We start from the raw sequence: 13,857 nt of genomic DNA on the forward strand, positions 1-13,857 counted from the left end.
AGCTGCGTCTGCCCCTTCACCCGTTAGGCCCCCGCTGTCATGCTGAACCCCAGATCCCAGGCCACTGGGGAGGGAGGGCCCTCTGGGGATGGTTTCCAGCCCTTTCCCACTCTCAGATAAGACAACCCCTGACCCTCTCACCCCAGGGCTGGGCCTCTGCTGGTGACAATGAACTGATCTGATTAAACTCCACAGGCGGGTTCAAGGCACAGATCTGCTCTCACAGTTATCCTTCCCAGCAAACCAAAGTGTTCTAGTGGTGCCTTAGAGAGATACTGCCTTCACCCAGTGCGTTTTCTTTACAAGGAGATTAGGGACTTCCCTGGCGGTCCAGTGGTTAGGACTCCGCGCTTCCACTGCAGGGGGTGTGGGTTTGATCCCTGGTTGGGGAACTAGGATCCCGCATGCTGTGCAGCGCGGCCAAAAAAATATATATAAAAGATAAAAAATAAAGTGTTGGTAAAATTAGTTTAGAAAAAAAAGAAAAAAAATAGAGGATTAGACCAGCTGTCTCCCATGTTCCTAGAGCTATGGTAGAATGTGGCCCATGGGTGTCATGAAGTGGATAAAATTTCAGATACTGACCCATGGGGTTGGGGGGGTGATATTGGAGGGTGGGTGAGGCCTTCTGATACCTCTGCCTCACACCACTGAGGGCAGCTGCCCACCTGTTCCCCGGGTCTATGGGGGCCTCTCTGATGGGAAGGGGCCCTCCCATCAGGTCACATCTGCAGTCCCTTCAGGATGAGCTGAAGTTGTCGCCAAAGGGGAGATGGCAGCAAGGCTTGAGGAGGAAGCAGAAACTTATTCGACCCGCAAGCCTCACCTCCTGGCCACCCAGAGACCCCAGAGCCCAGCTGTGCCTCTGTCTGATGCCCCCAGCATGTACCCCTGCAACACGGAAGCCTTGCATGCCCAGGCCCGCGGGGAAGGGGGCAGCAGAGGCGTGAGGGCTACGTGTGGAGCACACTCAGTGCTGCCCGAGGTCAGGGTGAGGTCCATGAAGCCAAAGGCTCCAGGAGGTTTCTCTGAGGCAGCGGGACCCAGCCAGGCCCCAAAGCAAGGACCACCCAGAGCACAGGGCTGCGGAGGGTGGCTTGAACCCATCTGAGTCTTGACTGGGACTATGTTTCCTGTGTTTTTCAGCTCTTGACAGCAGGGTGGAGAAATGTCTGCAGGTGGGGAGGTGACAGCCATGCACTGGGGAGACTTAAGTATGGAGCTGTAGGTCGCCTTTGCTTTCTGCCTTTTCCTAGAAAAAATTTCGGGAGGGATGAGATGAGAATACCCAGGGATGGTGCTGGAAAGGCAGGAAGAGAGGCTCAGGTGGGGAAGGGTGGGGAGAGGCTGGAGCAGGAATCTGGGCTGGAGAAAGCAGAGCAGGCTGGATCAGGGAGGAAGGAGGATGGAGAGAAGATAGGACACCCAGCAGCGGGGGAGAACGTGGCCCCGAGGGCAGGAGGAAGCCATCCACTCAGCCCGGTGACCTGGTACTATCTCCACCCCACAGGCTCTCCAGACCCAGGACAAGCTGATGGGCAGGATTCATGTGTACCCAGAGCAGCCCTGGGACAGAGCTTTTCACAAAGCCTTTAGACTTCTTGAAGCTTCCGCTGAAGGCTCAGCACAGTTTGGATCTGTCTGGGGAGTCTGAACCTACAGACGTTAAGAGGTCTTCACAGTTACCAGCGTCTGCTGATAAAGGGTGCATCTTCCCGTGGCTGCCGAGGTGTAGCGGCAGAGGAAGTGGGCTCAGCCAGCACCGCTCAGGTCGCAGGTCAGGGAGCGCGCGCCGTGCGGGGGAGGTGGAGGGTGGACACGCTCCCTGGCGCCTGGCCACCAGAACCTAAAAGAAGGTGGGAGCTATTCCAGAGCTGGTCTTCTGGGTCAAGGAGGGTGAGGATTGACATTCCCACTTTCCAAACTTCTGAAGGATGTGGATTCCTGAGGAGAGGAGGTGGGGAGTAGGGGGGCAGGAAGCACATGGAGAGGGTGGCAGACAGGAGGAAGCTGTACAGAGACGGGGTGCCTCTCTCCTCTCCCTTTCTGTCCCAGATCACCCATCCCTTTCTGTTCCGCTCCCCTCTGCATCCCTGGTCAGGCGCCGGAAGGGTGGACACCACGGGCCAGCTGTGTAGAGGAGAGGAAGGGAAAGATCATGATGTAGCCTCCTGGCCACTTTTATCCTCCATTCTCACTTCCTGTCAGGGCAGAAAATAGCCCTGCCCCTGTGACTTATCTCAGCAAAGAATAGTGCCCAGCCCAGCTCAGAGGGCAATGGGACAGGTCCCAGAGGCCCCGAGGACATAAGGAACCTGGGCCCCGGGTGTGCAGGTGGGAAGCTGAAGGACAGAGAAGCAGCGTGGAGGAAGGTGGCCGCGCACCATCTGGCGTGTGTGTGTGTGGTGTCGGGGGCTGGGATGTGGGCGGGGCCGTCCCCAGGGCCTCTCTTTGCCTCTGAGTGCCTTGGGGCCAGAATCTGTTTGTGCACATCTGCATGCGTGTGTGTGCTCCTGAAGCTGCCCGTCTGTCTGTCCGGCTAAGGATAATGTCCCTAGGCGGGGACGGTGTCTGCTTTCCTCCCCTGGCTCGGCTGTCTGTGCCTCCATGCGTGCACACGTGTGTTACAGGCTGTGGATACACGTTGATTCGTATGTTACTAGGGATCTTGTGTGCACATCCCTCAGTGTACCCTTACCTGCGTGTGGCCTTGCATGCGCCCGTGTGTGTGTGTGTGTGTGTGTGTGTGTGTGTGTGTGTGTGTGTGTAGTGGTGTGCTCACATGACCTCCGGGCGTGCTGAGGTTACGGAGCCAGCGTGGGCCTCCACGTCCCCCTTCTCCCTGGTGAAATGAAATCCCAGTGTCTCTGCTTTTCTGGGGCACCTGCTGCCTCTTTGCTTTCCGTCTCCCGCACCCCCAACCTGACCTCTTGCTCAAGGCAGGATTGAGGAGAGTGCCGTACCACTCCTCCCCCACATCTAGAGCCCTCTTTCCACTTCTTGTTTGCCTCCTTTTTGGCAGTTTTTCCCATCTTTGCCATCTGGCCTGGCACTGTGCCCATTCAGCTCCACTGATGGGGAGCCCTCGGGAAGCAAGCGGATCGGGTGGGGACCAGGGCAGGGGCCTGGCAGCTCTCAACAGCTTGGGCCATTCTGTGTGAGTCTGTGGGAAAGGGGTGGCTTTTTGACAACTAAACTCAAGGGCTTCTCCGCTTTGGAATGGAGTAAGGCGAGAGCATCACCATCTGCTTTCCTGAAGGATTCCTAACTCTCTACCTCTTAGCAGCAGCTCACCTAATACATTTTGGCCTCTTTAACCTTGCAACTTTGTTGACGAAAGACTTGGGATTCTTGGAAAATAATTTTCCATTCACTCAGTGTCTAGGTTGTGCCTCCTAGTCGTAGGGAGCTATGGGTGCTCCAAGTACTGCTCAAGAATGATCAAACGTGGGCTTCCCTGGTGGCGCAGTGGTTGGGAGTCCGCCTGCCGAGGCAGGGGACACAGGTTCGTGCCCCGGTCCGGGAAGATCCCACATGCCGCGGAGCGGCTGGGCCCCTGAGCCATGGCCGCTGAGCCTGCACGTCCGAAGCCTATGCTCTGCAACGGGAGAGGCCACAGCAGTGAGAGGCCCGCGTACCGCAGAAAAAAAAAAAGAATGATAAAATGTTACTGTGATTGTAGCTGTAAACTGTTATTGAAGTTTTAATGCAAGCTGTTTCCAAACGAGCTTTTCAAAAGGGACATGCCTTTCTCTGAGTTATACATGCGGACAAGATAGTCAGGAATGTGACAAGAAGTGGTTGGACTGATGCAAGAAATATTATAACAGGATTACAGGCTGGGCGGACATGGGGGGAGGGGGCAGATTTCCTGAAAGGCAGCCAATGAATATCACAAGGGCCTGCTAGGTAGAGAGACTGAAGTGTGAGTGAGCCTGGGAAGAAAGCTGTGGAAGGTGTGGTCTGCACCCCAGGACCCTACTGTCTGGCTGGGGAAATGGGACAAAAACACACGTCATGACCTAAGGAGTTCAAAGCAGCAAACTGTTTCTGTAGGTAAGGGGAAATCATCAGGGCGTATTTGTGTGTATGTGAAAGAGAGATGAGTCTGTGTTGCCAGTGTTTGAAGTGGGAGAAAGAAGGAAGTGGGTTATTAAAAAGTATATGTTTCAACTGGACAAAAGAGGAAGTAAAACGATTCACCTATGGGTACAGATTTGATATAAGCAGCTGTAAAAGTTAGGTGCTCTGTGCAGCATCCAGCTGCATACCCACCCACCCACTCTTATTGGAAGCAGCTTTTTGGACTTTGGAGCCCGGATGTCCTGGATTTGAGGCCTGACTTCACTCCTCACTGACTGAGCTCTTAAGGAAAAATCAGGAGAAACTCCTACCTCAAAGGGCTGTTGGAAGGATTAGAGCTCGTGCGTGTAAAACACCCTGCGAGATGGTGAGGGATCAGTAAATGGTAGCCTTTATTTTTGACCCAACATTTATGGAGGGAGGGCTGGGACTACAGAGATGAGTAAGCCACAGCCCCCAGGCCCTCCCTCAAGGAGCTCCCAGGCGGGCGGGAGAGGCAGACCAAGAACAGCCAATTATAGCACAGGTGGGAACAGCTGACCTGTGGCCAAAGTGCTGGGAAAGCTCCAGTGAGGGGACTCGCCTGGTGGGAAGGGAGGGAGTCAGGAAAGGCATCATGGGGTCCTGAGAAATGATTGAGTTTGCCAGTTGGAGGATGGGAGAAAGGGCATTCCCAGTTGCAGAAACAGCACGTGCACAGACAGAGCCCTGAAGATGTAAGGTATGTGCAGAATTATCACTAGTTTGGCGTGACTGGAGCAAAGGAGCATGGGAGGTGGGCACGTTTCAGGAAGAGAGCCTGGCATTACTTGCTTTTCAGCACGTTTAAGACCCATCTAGCATTATTTTCATTGACGAAATTGGTATTTTGCAGACAAAGTGTTTCCTTATTCCCTTCAACTGTTGTACTATGCTTCTTACAAGTCTTAAACTGCTGGAGTCAGAGTCATGGTTGGAGGGAGAACAGACAAACGAACAAAAAAACCCTAGAAAACTTGTTATACTCATGTTTATAACTTGGTTCCATGTAAGGATTTAAGTGGTTCCTTTTGAAGGGAGTATGTTCCGTATCTTGGGATAATCGCTCAGGGTCTTCAGATAACTTCTCTCCCTAAGATGGCCCATGGAACCCCATGATCATTAACATTATTCACAATAGTCAAAAGATGGAAAAACCCAAGTAACCATCAGCAGATGAATGGGAGAACAAAATGTGGTGTATATATATAGGAATATATTATTCAGCCATAAAATGACTGTAATTCTGATACAAACTACCGCATGGATGGACCTTGAAAACTTTAAGCTAAGTGAAATAAGCCAGACACAAAAGGACAGATATATGAGTCCGCTCAGATGAGGTGTCTAGAATAGGTAAATTCAGAGAGACACAAAGCAGAATAGAGGTTGCCAGCGGCTGGAGGGAGGGGGGATGGGCAGTTATTGGGTAATGGGTATAGAGTTGTTGTTTGGGATGATGAAAAAGTTCTGGAAATAGTGGCGATGGTTACACAACATTGCGATTGTACTTAATGTCACTGAATTGTACCCTTAAAGATGGTTAAAATGGTAATTTTTAAGTTATGTCTATTTTACAACACGATGGCACCTGGGGGTCGCCATGCAGGGGTGGCTGCTGTGGCCTTATGACATTAAGGAAGGTGGAATCCTAAGACCAAGTCCTGTCTTCTAACTCCTCCGCCTCTGACCACATCCTTCCTCTGGCAGCTTTTGCCTGGGGACGGCAGCGGCTGTGGTCTGCTCTCTCCAGGAGCCTCATCAGCACGCACGGTACTTCCCTGTCTCACTGCCACCCTCTCTGGGCCCCCTTCGAGCCCTTAGGACGAAACCATTATCTGCCCCCATCACGGAATCCCAACTAGGAAGCACCCGAGTCAGACTCTCCAGGGGAGCACCTGGAAAAGTTCAACCCATGGGGCCGTCCCCTGCCTGGAAGGACTGTGCTGGTGTGTGCGATCAGCCTACGGCAGCGGTCCCCAACCTTTTTGGCACCAGGGACCGGTTTCGTGGAAGACGATTTTTCCACGGACGGGGTGGGGGGATGGTTTCGGGATGATTCAAGAGCATTACATTTATTGTGCACTTTATTTCTATTATTATTACATTGTAATATGTAATGAAATAATTATACAACCCACCAAAATGCAGACAGGAGGCAGAGCTCAGGTGGTAATGTGAGCAATGGGGAGCGGCTGTAAATACAGATGAAGTTTCGCTCGCTCACCTCCTGCTGTGCGGCCCGGGGGTTGGTGACCCCTGGCCTAAGGGACCCCCATTATATTACTGTCCCCATTTGACAGATGAGGAAACTTAGGGAGGTCAAACAATCCAGCTGAACCAGGTCGCTCTGACCACAAACCCAGCCCACACAGGAGCAGTCGTGGAGATGAGCCTGGGATTTTGTCCTGTACTTGGGAGTTTGAACTTTATTCTTTAGATAATGGGGAGTCAGCGGAACGGGCTGGTGCCAGGGGAGGGGCTCCACAGTACTTCTCACCACCTAACATAATACCTTTTTACATGGACTTTATTATCTGTCTCCTTTCAATGGAAGGGAACATAGGTGGGGGCAAGGCCTTTGTTTTGTCCACTGCTGTGAACATGCCTGGAACCTTCTAAAGTCTCAGTAAGCATTTGTATGGACTTCCCTGATGGTCCAGTGGTTAAGACTCCGGGCTTCCACTCCAGGGTGCACAGGCTAGATCCCTGGTCGGGGAACTAAGATTCCACATCCTGCATGCCGCGAGGCCAAAATGATAATAATAATAATAATTAAAATCCTGGTAAGCATTTGTAGAAGAAAGAAAGGAAGCAAGGGAGAGATATTAGTAGATAATAACAGTAAGCAAAGCACTTTAAATATATCATCTCGTTGAATCTAACGACCTCGTGAAGTAGGGGCCCCTCTCCTTTTTTTTTTCCAGGTAAGGAAAATGAGGGGCAGAGAGATTAAGTCACTTTTCTGAGGACAAAAGCCCAGATTTAACCCTAGGCAGGCCTGACTCTAGAGCCTGGGCATTTAGCACTGTGCCATAGAGCGGGCTGCAGAAAGCTGTTCTGGCCAGAAGGACGGTGGAGGAAAGATGTGAGGCTGAGAAAAGGCCCAAGAGGCCAGCAGGTTCAGCTATATGACATTTGTGTCTTCAGCCCTTCCTTGCACAGTCTTGACTTCTGCCTTCCCTCCTATGCCAGGTCTCCACTGAGGCCGATGAAGCTCTGACCAAGGGCATCTGATCCTCCGCAGCTGTCGGCCCTGCAGCCACAGCCACAAGTCTATGCCCGGCCCCCGCTTGCTCTGGGACTCTGTGCAGCCTCCAGGCCCCCGCCGTGGAGACTGGAGATGAACGCGAAGCCAGCACGCGGGTGCGCCCCCTGATGCTCCCGGCCTAGCTCCTCCTCGCCCTTTGGCACGATGCTGGCCAACTTCTCGGCCAACGACTCTGATCTCAGGTGCCCGGACCACCAGCCCATCCACCACCTGCACTTGGTGGTCTACAGCCTGGTGCTGGCGGCAGGGCTCCCCCTCAACGCGCTGGCCCTCTGGGTCTTCCTGCACGCGCTGCGCGTGCACTCGGTAGTGAGCGTGTACATGTGCAACCTGGCGGCCAGCGACCTCCTCTTCACCCTGTCGCTGCCCTTGCGCCTCTCCTACTATGCGCAGCACTACTGGCCCTTCTCGGACCTCCTGTGCCAGCTGGCGGGCGCCGTCTTCCAGATGAACATGTACGGCAGCTGCATCTTCCTGACCCTCATCAACGTGGACCGCTACGTCGCTATCGTGCACCCGCTGCGGCTGCGCCACCTGCGGCGGCCCCGCGTGGCGCGGCTGCTCTGCCTGGGCGTGTGGGCGCTTATCCTGCTGTTCGCCGTGCCCACCGTCCTGGTGCACCGGCCCTCACCCTGCGCCCGCGACGGCCGCTGGGTGCACTTGTGCTTCGAGAACTTCAGCGACGAGCTGTGGAAGGGCAGGCTGCTGCCGCTCCTGCTGCTAGCCGAGGCGCTGGGATTCCTGCTGCCCCTGGTAGCCGTGGTCTACTCTTCGGTCCGTGTCTTCTGCACCCTGGCGCGGCCCGACGCCACGCGGAGCCAGCGGCGGCAGAAGACGGTGCGCCTCCTGCTGGCCAGCCTGGTCATCTTCCTGCTGTGCTTCGTGCCCTACAACGCCACGCTGGCCGTGTACGGGCTGCTGCGCGGCCACGTGGTGCTGGCCAGCCCGGCGGCGCGCAACCAGGTGCGCGGGGTGCTGATGGTCATGGTGCTGCTGGCCGGCGCCAACTGCGTGCTCGACCCGCTGGTGTACTACTTCAGCGCCGAGGGTTTCCGCAACACCCTGCGCAGCCTGAGCTCTCCGCTCCGGGCCAGGACCTCGGCCACCAACGGGGCTCGGGGGGCACTCGCCGAACCAACCGCTGAGACCTCCCACGCCACCGTGCCGGCCGCCGCCAGCCAGGGGCTGCTCCGGCCCTCCGACCCCCGGGACTCCTTCACCCGGTGCTCCGAGGACTCGTCCCTCTGAACGCACGTCGTGCCAGAGCGCGGTCCCCTCACCCCACCCCCACGTCTCTCGCACTCGCAGACATGCAGGGTGTGTGCACAGCAGGGCGGTGGGTTGGGCACTTGGACTTCTGAGCGGCAACTCCAGCTCACAGATGCAGAAGGGAACAAAGTGTGGGGGGCAGGGGCCCGGGGAGGGAAGAGCGCGGCTGCAAACGTCTTTAACTAGGTGGTGATGGCGAGCGCAGAAGGACCTCTTCCTTAGTACCTAGGAAGTGCTGCCGTGAGCCTGCCCGTGCAGAGGCGGGAGACTGGATGAAATGCCCTTGGCGGGGCATGAAACACGGCCCGGCCCGTAGCTGGTAGCTGGAGCAGAAGATGGGTGTCCTGCGTTTAGACCGACCACAGAGGTCTTTGGGCCATGGACGCCACCCACTCCCCTTTCCACCTGGGCTCTGCCTGCCCAGCACTGAGGCGTAATGTAAAAGCGTATTGGATGCCGGCTGAATTGGTTTCCTTCTTGTCTAGTGACTTTTAACAATTTAGATCTGACGCCCAGCGTGGGTGGGTGGGGGCAGAGGGGGTTTTCCTCCGAGTTCCTGGTCCCTGTTCCCCTTTCTAGGTCCTGCCTTCCCCTTCCACCTCACCCACCCTTTCAAAAGCTCCTTCATTCTAGATCGTAAATCCCCACCACCACCACCGTGTGTGTGTGTCTCTGCTGCTTCGTCTAGAATAAGGAGAACATTCTGTGTACTAAAGTAGTAGTTCTCCAATTTTGGGGTCTCAGACCCTTTTACACTCTTAAAAATGGAGAATTCCAAAGAGAGTTTGCTTATACTTTGTCCTTTTGATACATGACCATATTAGAAATCAAAAATAGTAAGTTTTCTAAAACAGAAATACCCAAGCACACATTCCAATAGCTATGAGAGCAAGTGTCATCACACTTCATGAAGCCTCTGGAAAACTCCACCGTCTACTCGTGAGACAATGAGTGAAAAGGACAAAAGACATCTTAGTAGTAGTATCATGAAAACGGTTTTGTTCTCGTGGACTTCCTCAAAGAATCCATCCTCAGATCACACTTGGAGAGCCATACCTGTACTGGAGTATTAGAGTCATGTGTAAAGTCTTCCCAGGCCATTATGTACATTGTTTTTATCGCTGCAAGGAGAGGGCAATGCTCAGCAAATCAATTGCTAATTGTAGTCCCTAAGGCTTGGGGTTTTCGGGATGGGGGGTGGGGAGGAGTTGCACACCGAGTGAACACCACCTGGGGCTTCCTGGAGCTGCAGAGGGAGGTGGAGCTGGAACTAGTTGCACAGATACTCAGGAGGAGGTGGAGGGCTTCTCTGGGCAGGGAAAAGGGAGCTGTGCCAGAGCCAGACAAGAAGTTTATGGGAAAGTAAGAGTGTGATGGACGGGAGGACGGGAGTAAGCTGACTGCTCTTGGCAAGCTGGAGGTAAGGAAATGGAAGTCTGGTTTACAGGCCACCTACTGTCTTCCCTCTTTAGCGGAGTCGGGGCTGGGAGGAATGGCGGGGTTGGCACTGTGACATCTTGAGACCCTGACATTAGTGAGATTCGTGAGGGAGTTGATGCCATGCACACGTCCTGCATGCATTTCTGTCCCTATGTCTCTCAATGCTGTATGTTTCTGTGTATGTGCGTGTGTGTGTGTGTGACAGTGTCAGAGTTTTCCCGGGTGCGTCTCTGTGTGTTTAGTTCGGACTAAGACTTTTGTGTGTCTTTACGTGATCGCTCCAGATGGTGATTTACAAGGGTAAAATGACCCCTGGTGGCCAAACCGGAGAACTGACCCAGATTCCTCAGTGATAGCCGTGAAGCCGGGCTTTCCTCCATCTGGCGGGTTAGAGCCCTCACCTCCTGCTGCTCTAGAGAGGGCTTGATGGTTAGCACCTGCTCCGTCTTGCTCCATCCTTAGGGTTCAGGACCCACGCCCTTCCAGCCCTGGGGGCACCAAACGTCATCACCGTCCAAAGTCTCAGGACTTTGCCCTATCCAAACTGAACAGAATACAATTTTTAAAAATTACTTGAGTTTTTTTTTTTTTTTTTTTTTTCCGTTCGCGGGCCTCTCACTGTTGTGGCCTCTTCCGTTGCGGAGCACAGGCTCCGGACGCGCAGGCTCAGCGGCCATGGCTCGTGGGCGCAGCCGCTCCGCGGCATGTGGGATCTTCCCAGACCGGGGCACGAACCCATGTTCCCTGCATCTGGCAGGCGGACTCTCAACCATTGCGCCACCAGGGAAGCCCTACCTGAGTATTTTTATATGAAGATAATGTGAATGAATTCCAAAGTAATTAAAACTCACATAGCAAGTTTCTTCCAACATAGTATATAATTTACTTATTTATTTATTATAACTTTTATAGTTTATTTTCTGTCCCCCACCCCACCCCCAAAGTAGAATGTAAGCTCCCTGGGGGCAGGGATTTTTGCTTGGTCCGTTTCCTGATGTATCCCCAGCATCCAGAACAGCGCCTGGCGTAAAAGAAGTACTTAATAAATATTTGTTGAATGATGAACAGTTGAATCTTTTTTTAAATTTATTTTTTATTGAAGTATAGTTGAATTACAATGTTGTGTTAATTACTGCTGTAAAGAACAGTTGAATCTCTCTGTGAAGTAGGTTACTATCTAGTGGGGACCACAGAACAAGTCAACAATAATTATCATTCAAGATGGAAGATGAGAGAATGCAAAGTAAGGCTCTGGCCGTTAATTTGGTAGGCAGTGGACCGTCTCTGGAGGTTCTTTTCTTTTTTAAGTTTTTAAAAAATATATTTATTTTATTTATTATTTTTGGCTGCATTGGGTCTTCATTGCTGCGTGCGTGCTTTCTCTAGTTGCGGCGAGCGGGGGCTACTCTTCATTGCGGTGCGCGGGCTTCTCATTGCGGTGGCTTCTCTCATTGCGGAGCACGGGCTCTAGGTGCGCGGGCTTCAGTAGTTGTGGCACGCGGGCTCAGTAGTTGTGGCACAGGGGCTTAGTTGCTCCGCAGCATGTGAGATCCTCCCGGACCAGGGCTCAAACCCGTGTCCCCTGCATTGGCAGGCGGATTCTTAACGACTGCGCCACCAGGGAAGCCCCTCTGGAAGTTCTTCAGTGAGATTTTGCCCACCCTGACACACTGGGTGGGATAAGCTGTAGGGAAACGAGGTGGGGAGAGTCTAAGGGGAAGGAAAGACTGGTGAGGGAGCTGGTCTAGGAGAAGTGTGCTCGCGGCCTGTGGAGGCAGATGGAAATGAATTTTCTCCAGTGTGGAATCTCCTCTGTTTAAGCTCTGGTGGACTGTTTCCCCACATTCAGTATATCAAAAGGGTTTCCATCCTGAAGACAGAGAGGCAAGAATAGATTCAGGATGGGACTTCCCAGGTGGCACAGTGGATAAGACTCTGCGCTCCCAATGCTGGGAGCCCGAGTTCAATCCCTGCTCAGCGAACTAGATCCCACATGCATGACGCAACTAAGAGTTCACGTGCCGCAACTGAGGAGCCCATGTGCTGCAACTAAGGAGCCCACATGCTGCAACTATGGAGACTGCCTGCCACAACTAAGACCCCATGCAACCAAATAAATAAGTATTAAAAAAAAAAGAATAGAATCAGGAGATGTTGCAGGCAGAGGAGGAATGAACAGAAGCTAATGCTAACAGGAAGTTTAAGGAAGCCTGTAGCCACTGCCTGCCATTTTCACAGGATCCCCCAACTACTGGGTGGCCAGTATGACGGGGGTGAGATGTGGGAAATCCAGAGCCCTCACCCCGTGCCCTGGAGTTACTTGCCACTTTGAGGCTTAGGAAAATCGAAAGGAGGAAAAGGATAAAATCTTAGATGCTGGAAGAAGAGCGTTAACAAGTTGTAAAAATACTTGCTATGCCAAGACCTCAATTTAGTGCTTAAAATGAATTATTTTATTTTATTATTATAATAACCTTCTGAGTTAGGAATGATGATTATCTCCATTTTACAGATGAAACACCCCGGAGAAGCTGAGGTCTAAGGTCACACAAGCAGGAAGTGGCACAGTATCTGTTAGACTCTGGAACTCCTACTCTTTGCAGGACACCCTACAGTATCTCCCCTTCCTTTATTGCCCACCTTCTCATCCCTGGCTCCCTTACACCCACCGCTCCCTGGTTTCCTTTCCTCTCCTTCCCTCCTCATGTAGGCCACCACTCTCTCACCTTGAGTCTACTGTGTCATCTCTGGCCACCTTGTGCAGCTTTTCCTCCCCGCTCCTAACCCACGCACCCTACAGCATACCTGCCCCTTCCTGGTGTGGCTGTGTGAGCGCTGAGAACTGGGCTCATTCATCGTTCCAATGGTGATGGGTCCTAAAACACACCGCAGCGAGGGCTCAGAAGGGCGTGGCTCATGGGTGGCACCCAAGGCAGGATGGCTCAGCCTTCAGGCATTTGGCCATGACTCCCCTCCCCCAGCTGGGATGTACCCAACATCTCCAAGACAGCGAATTCCTGATTGTCCACCAGCTAAACTGAAGAGGACACTTCCCCTTGGTTCTCCTCAAAGTCTGTCTCCTCCATAGAATGGTCCCTCCATGCACTGAGAGTAGTTGGGGGAAGATTAACAATCATTGGTCTTGAGATAAAACAAAAAATTCAGGAGAACCAAGGGAAAGGTAAGGGATCCTAAAAGGGAAGAGATGCTTGTTAGCCCTGGACCGTCCTGAGGGAAGTCCCTGTGGGGTTGCCACTGGGGGTCCCCTGGAAGAAATGGGGAGGGGGAGGTTAATCTCACATGGAGCCTTCCTTCTCCCTTCTTTCAGGAGACCCTGGAGACAAGGGAGGCTGGGGAACTGTCACCATGCTATCTTTTCCAGAGGAGCCCTGGAAACACTGAAAAGTGAAGTTTCTCCCAGGGGCTTGGGGAATCCCGAAGGCTGTCAGAACTTCGCAATCAAACAAACCTGGGTACTAATTTCAGCTCTGTCACTTCTTGGCAACGTGACCTTAGAAGCTATTTAACCTCTCTGAGCCTCCGTTTTCTCTTCTGTGAAATGGGGATCATAATATCTACTTACTGGGTTGTAGTGAGGGTCAATGAGGTCACCTTTGAAAGGCACCTGAGAGCCATCCCATAAGGTGGATCTCTCTTTCCAACCAGGGTGTGGGGAGAAGATGCTGTTAGTAAAGTCTGCTTGTGATGCTCAGCGGGAGTGTTTCTGGAAGACAGCAGGGGTTCCAGGTGAATCCTCACCCAGACAGAGCTCTGCG

General features: G+C 53.0%; 1 protein-coding gene across 2 annotated transcripts; it reads left to right on the top strand.

The window, feature by feature from the left end:
* The first annotated feature begins 1,733 nt into the window (after positions 1–1,733).
* LPAR5 (lysophosphatidic acid receptor 5) lies at positions 1,734–8,919 on the top strand. 2 transcript variants are annotated; one of them, XM_079936488.1, is made up of 2 exons: positions 1,734–1,777; positions 7,297–8,919. In XM_079936488.1, exon 2 carries the CDS (start codon positions 7,517–7,519, stop codon positions 8,618–8,620), a length of 1,104 nt encoding a protein of 367 aa, XP_079792614.1. In that variant the 5' UTR covers positions 1,734–1,777; positions 7,297–7,516; the 3' UTR covers positions 8,621–8,919. The 2 variants fall into 2 exon arrangements, with proteins under 2 accessions (XP_079792614.1, XP_079792615.1); XM_079936489.1 differs by lacking the exon at positions 1,734–1,777 and adding an exon at positions 1,853–1,896.
* The last annotated feature ends 4,938 nt before the right edge of the window (positions 8,920–13,857 follow it).

Source organism: Stenella coeruleoalba, assembly GCF_951394435.1.
Source record: "Stenella coeruleoalba genome assembly, chromosome: 11".
Taxonomy (NCBI): Eukaryota; Metazoa; Chordata; class Mammalia; order Artiodactyla; family Delphinidae; genus Stenella; species Stenella coeruleoalba.

What these genes read in the sequence shown, in the direction of transcription:
- LPAR5 (XM_079936488.1), top strand. Translation starts at nt 7,517, where the DNA reads ATGCTGGCCAACTTCTCGGCCAACGACTCTGATCTCAGGTGCCCGGAC.